The 9522-nt window shown below is 40.8% G+C and overlaps 1 protein-coding gene across 1 annotated transcript; it reads left to right on the forward strand.

Moving 5' to 3' along the window:
- The first annotated feature begins 2290 nt into the window (after positions 1-2290).
- Positions 2291-6138, forward strand: LOC100272824 (Hydroxymethylglutaryl-CoA synthase). Its single transcript, NM_001147277.1, has 12 exons — positions 2291-2667; positions 3194-3300; positions 3654-3786; positions 3955-4098; positions 4204-4362; positions 4504-4577; positions 4666-4741; positions 4865-4920; positions 5112-5199; positions 5278-5418; positions 5507-5656; positions 5774-6138. The coding sequence occupies exons 1-12, from the start codon at positions 2602-2604 to the stop codon at positions 5990-5992; spliced, it is 1413 nt and encodes a 470-aa protein (NP_001140749.1). The 5' UTR covers positions 2291-2601; the 3' UTR covers positions 5993-6138.
- The last annotated feature ends 3384 nt before the right edge of the window (positions 6139-9522 follow it).

Genomic DNA, 9522 nt, shown 5'->3' on the forward strand with positions numbered 1-9522 from the left:
CTGTAAGTTTCAGCGCCCCATGCCGTCGTCGATTTATTAGTAGATAGCTCAAACTGATGCTCAAGTAGTGAACCAATGGTATTTCATTTCTTTTTCCTTTTTGATAAATGATATTCTCACTTAGACCATGTTATGTATTGATTGTTCTTATACTATGTTGTGGGTGTCATGGATCTCGCCATTATGTAAGACTAGTACAATACATGTACGTGCGACAGCAAACAATCATATTTGACACTCATAAAAAACAAATTTAATATCAAAGTGAGTATATAGTCCATTGATAAGAACAATTGCCACTCACAAAAAGAATAAATCATAGATCCATAAACGGTACATGTTAAATATTTAACAAAAGGTAGATAGTCCACACTTAGGTCGGATGCAAATACGATTCCAACTCACCCCATAGAAGGCGCCCGGTGCAGGGATGCCTGGGCAACGGAGTCCAAGGTGCTCAACGAGGTTATCCACACAAACATGCTCGTCCTCTGCGTGTTGCCCTGCTCCTGCTGCTGCTAGCCAGTAGGCTCTCCAGCTGCATCCCTCTGCTCATGGCTCTATTGGTGTTGGTGGATAGGGAGAGCACATGAAACGAAAGCACCACCACCAGCCCCAAATCTATGGGGGCATGGAACGGCGCAACGCGAGACCGGGAGGCCAAAAGTGCCTTTTATAGGGTTCACGGTACACTTCGCGTCGTGTGCGGAGGGTTCTCGCAGCCGTTGGGAGATCCGGAGATCATGTGGCGACAAAGCACGATGAGTCTAGAGTATACTCCATGTTGTGCGCGGAGGGTTCGTGCAGCCATTGGGAATAAACCCGACCGACGAGGCACCATGGATGCCACACGGCTGAGCGAAGCATGTTGTGTGCCTGCGTGCTACGAGTGGATGAAAAAGGGAATGAAATGGAACCACTGGTTAGATTATAAAGAAATATGAGGATGCCTTTTTATAAAAAAATGACGGAGCATGACCGTTGAAAATGGTGCTTTAGTATAATAAAGAAATATGCAATTTATTGACATTCTATTTGTGTCATAATATATAGAATTAATGTCACGGTTTAAGATTTATGACAACCAGTTGATAAAAATCCTAACGTAAAAAAACACCGTCACAAATTTACTACAAGACATCTATATATTTCATGTCACAAATATATAACATTGCATTTTTAGTGTTGTATAGTTTTATGATATTGGTTGTTTGTCATAAAATCATATGCCTTACCACATGGGCAAATACCACGTAGCATCAAAATCCTATGCCATTATTTTCGTTTTGATTTTCTTTGCCCATATACTTTTTTTATGGTTGCAACCGTACAATTTTTTTCAGCCCGCACAATTAAGCCCATATAATTATTTTGGCCGGCACAATTCTGCCCACGTATTTCTACAACACACATATTTCAACCTATATATTTTTTCTAGCCCAATTCAACCTCTATACATTTTTTTCAGCCCATACATGTGTTTTAGCCCATATAATTCAGCCCACGCACATAGTTGGGACCTTGCAATTCAGATTAGTGGTCTGACCAGGAGGTAGGAACCTCGGAATTGCGAGTTCTAGACCCCTGCGCGCCAGGTGCGAGCACAGTAGCACACGAGTTATGAGTTTCGCGCCCCACCTCTCTAGAAAAAAATTCTGTCCACATGGCAATAGGACATTCTAACATATTTTTTTTAACAATTTTGATGTGGGCTGAGATAAATAATAGAAATATTAAAAATCTGGCCACATGAAAGGATATTTAAAATAATTTGTGGCACATCATAGACACACTAACATTTTTTTGACATTTTGATGTGCTGAGATAAATAGTATTCCATTCGTCCTAACTCCTAAAATATAGTTCTTCCTAGCCCCATCTTTTTTCTGTACACATTTATTTGAAGGATAATGAATATAAACATAGGTTGATTAATGAAAGTATATTTAGTCTAAAATGAATTATATTTTGTGATGGGGGAGTAAAAAACAAAAAAAATTGGCCACGTGACAATAGGACATGCTAACACATGGACACGAATATTTAAAGTAATTCAATAAAATAATGTGTGGCACACGAACTATGTCAATAAAATAATGGCACGATTCAAATAGGTGTAACGGCATTTCTCACATAAAAATTATAATAAAATAAATCTAATTAACGTACTTTAAAAAGTTTAGCATCTCAAACCTAGAATTGATTAGTAGGTTATTACTGTGGTTGCCTAAATGCTTAACAAAAATTGGTAAAAAGAGTAGGCGCCTCGAGGCGTTTGTCGTGTCTGTGTCTGAGTGTCTCTCACGTGCCGTGCCGGAATCTCGCATCGATCCAGCAGATGTGACAACCACCGCGCCGAGCGCGAGCTGAGCTGACGACGCTGACGCGGCTGAAAATTTCCACGAACACATAGATCCGCATCGTCGATCCATCCGTCCTCCTCCCGACGGTACGCCAGCCTGCCAGAGTCCGACGCACGCCTAGGGCTCCTGGACACAGCAGAGCCCACGCCTTGACTCGCTCCGTTCGAGTGGAGCGCACAGGCACCGGCCGGCGACCAGAGAGGGAGCGGATCGAGGGGGCTCGGCTTGAGTGGAGGAGATGGACCGCAAGGATGTCGGGATCCTCGCCATGGACATCTACTTCCCGCCCTCCTGCGTGCAGCAGGTAAAATCCTTTTCCCCCGCTAAGAACTGTGCGCGTTACTGTTTCTGTTCTGCTGTTACGAGCGCCGCTGTTGCGGGGCGACTCTAATGCTTCCGATCCGCGTCTCCGGGACCTTTTGCCTTGGCGCATTGCAGTGCGGGGGAAGATGGGGCTTCTCTGTGTCGAAGGATTGTGTTTCTTTAGGATCTGACGAAAGTATTTGGCAGATGGGTGTCAAGGGTGGAACTGTCGCCACTTGCTGTCTAAACCTTTATATTTTCGTGATTGCCGTGCAGCGTAATGTCGCTGAAGATCAAACCAATGCTAGATGTGCGGTTTTTAAGATTATATTCAAATATTTAAAACTCCAGTAAATTTGGAGAGTTTGACCTCCAAAAATCCGTGTACAACTGTAAATACGGGAAATTGAGCATTTCAAGTAAAACGCGAGAAGATTTGGCTAGCTGTCACATCTGCTGGTATTTGTTTCAACTAAATTGAGCATTTAGGCTCACGGTTTTCATTTAAAAATCTCATTTTAATGTAGGAAGCACTTGAGGCCCATGATGGGGCGAGCAAAGGCAAGTACACCATTGGGCTTGGGCAAGATTGCATGGCCTTTTGCAGCGAGGTGGAGGATGTCATCTCAATGAGGTATGTTCTTTTTAATAGCCTATAAATTAAACAAGAATGTTTAGCCTGCTGCATGTGTATATTCACATAGATCCTTTTCCCCGTCTAGTTCAGTAGGGCTGATTTGGTGACCCGGGATCCCGGGAGGATTGAAGGGGATTGAGGGGGAAATTAGTTTATTTCCCCCTCAATCCCTCCCAATCCTCCCGTGATCCCCTTATCACCAAATCAAAAAGGGGAAAAAATCCCCATGCATACATTGTGTTGTGCAGGAGATGCATATAGTTGGTATTCTAAGGGAGTATGCAGTTGCTGTTTTGGATATGGGTATACATTTTTGTTTGAATCCTCATTGAAGGGCTAATCGCTTGCAGTTTGACGGTTGTCAATTCTCTGCTGAAAAAATACAAGATTGATCCCAAGCTAATTGGTCGCTTGGAGGTGGGAAGTGAAACAGTTATAGACAAAAGCAAATCCATCAAAACTTGGCTGATGCAGATTTTTGAGGTTTGTTCATCTGACTTTGTAAATTCTACCAAGTAGCATCAGCACACATGTACAAATACAATATTTTCATGCTAACTACACCTCTTTTTGTAAAACGTGTCCATTTCCTTTCTCATTTATTTTTTCCTAAAAAGTTGATTTTTGTTAGCATCTGTTCACAAAATGCAGGAAAGTGATAATACTGACATTGAAGGTGTTGACTCCAGCAATGCATGTTATGGTGGGACAGCAGCCCTACTGAATTGTGTGAATTGGGTCGAAAGTAACTCCTGGGATGGCCGTTATGGTCTTGTCGTTTGCACGGACAGCGCGGTTTGTCATCCAGCCTTCCCTTTAAGCATCAGTTTTATAATTGCTTTCTCCTTTTAGAAAACACAATTGCTTTCTGACATCTCTATTGACTATTGTGATGCTCAGGTTTATGCGGAAGGACCAGCTCGTCCAACAGGAGGTGCTGCTGCTATAGCAATGCTCATTGGTCCTAATGCTCCGATTTCCTTCGAGAGCAAATATAGAGCTTCTCATATGGCTCATGTTTATGATTTCTACAAACCTGATCTTGCAAGTGAATATCCGGTTAGTTTTTTATTCATAAAATCATTTATGCTATTTTTATTTTATATGCATTCCTGTGAACTTCAGAGTCCAGACCCTAGTGAATGTTTCTGGTTATCCATCTCAGAGTTCAACATTTTTACAACAGCACCTTTATTCCAGGTTGTTGATGGTAAATTATCCCAAACATGCTACCTGATGGCTCTTGACTCATGCTACAGACAGTTCTGCAACAAGTGAGCTGCTGTGCCTTTTTCACTTTCCTTTTAATAATAATTAGCTTCGATTTGCTTAAAATTTCCCCTATGTCCCTTCTTAAACTAGGTATGAGAAGATTGCGGGTAAACAATTCTCAATTTCAGATGCAGAATATTTTGTGTTCCATTCTCCATACAACAAGGTAAGATACAAATAACCAAGGGCTTTAAATGAAGATCGATAACTGATCTGAAAGTTTTCCCCTTTTCTGTTGATTTTAGATTTGGCCTTGGAAAGTTTTCTTAGTTCTCTTCTGTTATTACAGCTCGTGCAGAAGAGTTTTGCTCGACTTTACTACAATGACTTCATGCGCAACTGCAGGTTTGTACTCTTTTATTGAGCTTCCTCCTTTTCTGAGAAAAGTTAACTTTCACTTTACGATTCATCTTAGTTCTTAGGTGAAACAGTATATAGCAATCAGTTCTCTAGAATCTTACAATGTCAGATGGAGGGTACTCTACACATCAAGACCAATTTGATAAGTTTCAACTGAACTTCTATACTTTTGCCAGCTATGTTGATGATGATGCTAAAGAGAAGCTCCAGTCCTTTTCAAATTTGACTGGTGAAGAGAGCTACCAGAGTCGCGACTTGGAAAAGGTATTTTATTATTTTGTGAGGAAATTCTATCATTTAGGAAATTCGTGGTCTGATGATTTTATTCTGCCATCTTTCCAGGCCTCACAACAGGTCGCAAAGCACCTGTATGGCATCAAAGTTCAGCCAACGACTCTGCTTCCGAAACAGATCGGCAACATGTATACGGCATCCCTTTATGCTGCATTGGCATCTGTGCTATATAACAAGCATGATAGTCTGGTGAGCCCTGAACCTTTAAACTATTTATTGAATTGTTCTGTAAGCACCGTTCTTGAAAGCTGATAGTTAGCGGCGTGTTTCCTTACAGAATGGACAAAGAATTGTGATGTTCTCTTACGGCAGCGGCTTGACATCCACTATGTTTTCGTTGAGGCTAAACAATGGCCAGCATCCCTTCAGTCTATCAAACATAGGTTCAGTTCTTGGTGTCACCGAGAAGCTTCAGTCAAGACATGAGGTAAGCCCTTCCCATTCATGCGTATCGTTCACTGTTTCTAATTGACCAATGACCTTCAGTATCTATCCTTGCACTGTGGACTGCGCTGACCCGCTTTCTCCTACCACTTGCAACCAGACCTTGCCTGAGAAATTCGTTGAGACGCTGAAGCTGATGGAACACCGATACGGCGCAAAAGACTTCGAGACGAGCAGCGACACGAGTCTCCTGCAGCCGGGCACATTCTACCTCACCAAGGTGGACTCCATGTACCGGAGGTTCTATTCCCAGAAGCCGGCCGAGGAAATAGGCGGCGGTAAAACCAAGTGCTGCAACGGCTTCGCAAATGGCCACTAGTGGGAGTCCGCGTGCCGTTTGAATTGCTACGTCGCCCTTCTGTACTGTTGATCATCATTCTCTGTGTTTTGATCATGCTTGTGGTTAGCGTTTTCACCCTAGGGTGTTTCTGAAATAATATATTACTAGATATATCCCCATCTGTTACACCGGGGTCACGAATTTTGCCATTTAGGCCTTCTCTATTTTTCTTTAGTTATTTATTGACTCTCTAATCTTTTTTTATCTACAAAGCCAACATATCTTACAATTTAGTTTAGAACGGATGGTTATAATTTAGAACAAACAAAAACCAAAACATCTTACAAATTAGAAATAGATGGTTATAGGTTATAATTTAGAACAAATGGAGTTGAACCTATGTCTGTGCGTTATAATGAAAACATACATCTATGCGTGTAATCGGATACGTCTAGGTGTGTAATCGAATATGGATGCGTTATAATGAAACCATACGTCTAGGTAGGGGTGTAATCAGATACGGATGGATATTAATTGTTCTACATTTGTTTTCATATTCTCTTCGAATTCGGATCAGATACGAATATTATCGAGTTGTGTTGAATAAGATTTAAATAGATATTGACATCTTAAATATTTAGCTTTGGGGATACGGATACGGATAAAAGTCGTATACATATCAGATACTAAATACTCAGACTCGAATACAGATCAAAACTCAACCCTCTTAGATGGATTAAATTCGAATACAGATGGATAATATCCGTACCTTTTATAATGGATCATGATTCAAATGTTTCTTCATTTTTATTTTAGCACTTAATTGATTTTAGGTCAAAAATGAATAAAAATAGAGCTCGATGACGATTCTAATCCAATATAATCCTTAGACTTTTTAGTGTAAAATTTAGAGCACATTACCCTCTACATATATCTCTTTCAATAAATGTCACATGGAGTATTTAGATTTTGAGATGTGAATAAGAAACAAAAATAATATAATGAGTTTCACAACTTTTTAGCTATTTCTGACACGTAGTTAATAGATTGAATTTTGTTGTTAAAACAATATCCAGATAAAATATATAATGGATCATGTGTGTGTACGTGTTCGTTTCATTTATGTGGACATTTAGGGCATGTTTGGCACAGCTTCAGCTCCTGATTCTAAGCGAGGATCTAGAGGAGCTGTGCCAAACGGGTATTTTTTTAAACTGATTCTCGTGTGGAGCCGAAAGATAGGGAGTCGTTTTTGTGAAGAAAGGTGGGATCTAAAAAAACCTGCTTCACCCTCCCTTAAAACAGCTCCTCAACCAACCAAATATGGACCTCCCCTTAAAATTTGATCGAAATTACCCGCAATTGCCATTGGACAAAAACATAACGAGCCAATTTATGGATTAAACATTTGAGACCATTTTATGCACTACTATGATGGAAATATTTTATATGTTATTGTTTCATAATTTTTTTGGTATATGCATCCTACTTATTGGTTTGTAACAAAATTGAACTACAAAGGGTAAAACAGACAATCGTCACAGACCACCAACTTTCAGAAGACAAGAATCAGTTTACTTGCCAAACAGTTTTAAAAATGATTCTGATTCTCTAAGAGAATCAGGAGGATCAGCTCCCCACGAGAATCAGGATCTGGAGCTAAAGAAGCAGGAGCTGGAGCTTTGCCAAACGGGCCCTTACTCTTTTACTGTGTGGTTATTAGGTTGATCTGCGTTGTTTTCGCTTTAGAAAATGTATTGGTGTTTGTATCAGTTTTCTTCTCTAAGTTATAAAGTGTATGTTTCTATTTTCTGTAAAAAGGAACTTTTTCCTGACTCCTGTATATGAATATTGTTCTGGCATGCCATGCTCAGGCCCAGGTACCTACGAAGCCACCTCCACTTTGTTGCTTCAGACGGCCGTGTACCAACCACGGTCGAGCGATGGCACCAGCCACCACCACCAGGCATACAGGGAATTTTTCCATGATTCTTTAGTGCAGAAAGACGATGGGTCTTCGTATTGAGAATTAAGATCACCTACAGGTATACATGTCCAAACGTGCCGCCCGACCTGACCCGGCCTGGACACGTGCTCGGCCCGGCCCAATTGAGGCGTGCCAGGCACGACACGGACAGACTACGGGTCGTGCCGGGCTTACCCGGCGTGCCGGACACTGGGCCCAGGCACGGCCCGATAGGTATTCAGGCGGGCCGGGTCGTACCATTGTACTGGTCAGCCCAGTGGTACAGGGTCGGACCTGGCCCGAAAATCACAGAAAATCACATATACAATTATATAACAGAATTTACAACAAACACAAAAGACGATACAAGAAATATATTATTGAGTTGTTCGTGAATGCTGCCTCATTAAAAACCTTCCTAGGTAAAAACTCACACCGAGAAAACCCTAGGAAGGAAAAAAGAGTGCAGCCAACTCAAATTTATAATGTATGCAGGCATGCAACCATGGCCATAGTTCAATACAACAAATCACAAGAGATAGAGACAAAGGATAAGATTACAAGTTATAATAATTCACTCTTGAGCCCTTGACTGACTTCCTTGTTGTCCTCTATCATTGTTTAAGCTTTCAAGGACAGATTCTATTTCTAGTGTGTCCTTCTCAAGATTGTGTTACATGTGTAAATCTGCTAACTCCCAGTCTTTGATACATGATAGAACCTCCACCATGTCCGGTGTGAGCCGTCGACGACGTTCCTCGATCACCCTGCCAACCAAACTAAAAGTAGATTCTAAAGATATAATAGAAGCAGGAACTTCATGACATCCTTAGCTAGTATAGATACAACAGGGTAAGTAAGTTTATGCCCATGCCACCAACCCAGAATGCTGAAACTGTCATCAAATTGATTGACAATATCACTATCAAGGTATGCAGACAGCTCAGACTGGGCAGTAGTAGGCCAGGAAGAAATAGATGCAACATTACTACCAGAACCAGATCTCCTACCACTACCAATATCATCATCACCATATATGTCATCCTAGGCAGATTTGTTCTTACCCTCAGTTGTGGATGATGGTTCATGTACACGTAAGCGCACATCACCAAACTTTGTTTCATAAACCTGATAAAGTTTAGTTAACCCTTTCCTCACATCCTGAGGAAGTCTAGAATAATCTGTACCAGTAAAACCTGATAGGCGCAGTAGAGCTTTATGAAAACCTCTCATCTTAGCTCTAGGATCTAGTATGAAAGCAAAAGCATATAGAATGGGTATATCTCTCCAATATTTGAAATGTTTATCTTTCATATGAACAACAACTTGCCTCAGTAGTGTATCATTTTCAAAAGCATTCAAGTGTCTAGCAATTTTAAGTATTTGATGCAACATTAATGGAGCAGTTGGGTAATAAACACCAGACAAAATAATAGTAGAATCATAAAACAGTTGAAGAAATGATAACAGTTTCTCAGCAACATACCAGTGGTTGTTAGTTAATAAAGGGGTATCATCAGATGACAAAGTAAAATTAGTTTGGATGAAGACAGAAAATGTGCTTCTGTGTGGCATAAGGTGTTTCAACATTAAAAAAGTTGAG

This window comes from Zea mays, chromosome 7 (genome assembly GCF_902167145.1).
Source record: "Zea mays cultivar B73 chromosome 7, Zm-B73-REFERENCE-NAM-5.0, whole genome shotgun sequence".
NCBI classification, from domain to species: Eukaryota; Viridiplantae; Streptophyta; class Magnoliopsida; order Poales; family Poaceae; genus Zea; species Zea mays.

What these genes read in the sequence shown, in the direction of transcription:
- LOC100272824 (NM_001147277.1), top strand. Translation starts at nt 2,602, where the DNA reads ATGGACCGCAAGGATGTCGGGATCCTCGCCATGGACATCTACTTCCCG. An exon ending in TACAGACAGTTCTGCAACAA is followed by an intron (nt 4,578 to 4,665) that starts GTGAGCTGCTGT and finishes TTCTTAAACTAG; the next exon opens with GTATGAGAAGATTGCGGGTA. An exon ending in ATAACAAGCATGATAGTCTG is followed by an intron (nt 5,419 to 5,506) that starts GTGAGCCCTGAA and finishes GTTTCCTTACAG; the next exon opens with AATGGACAAAGAATTGTGAT.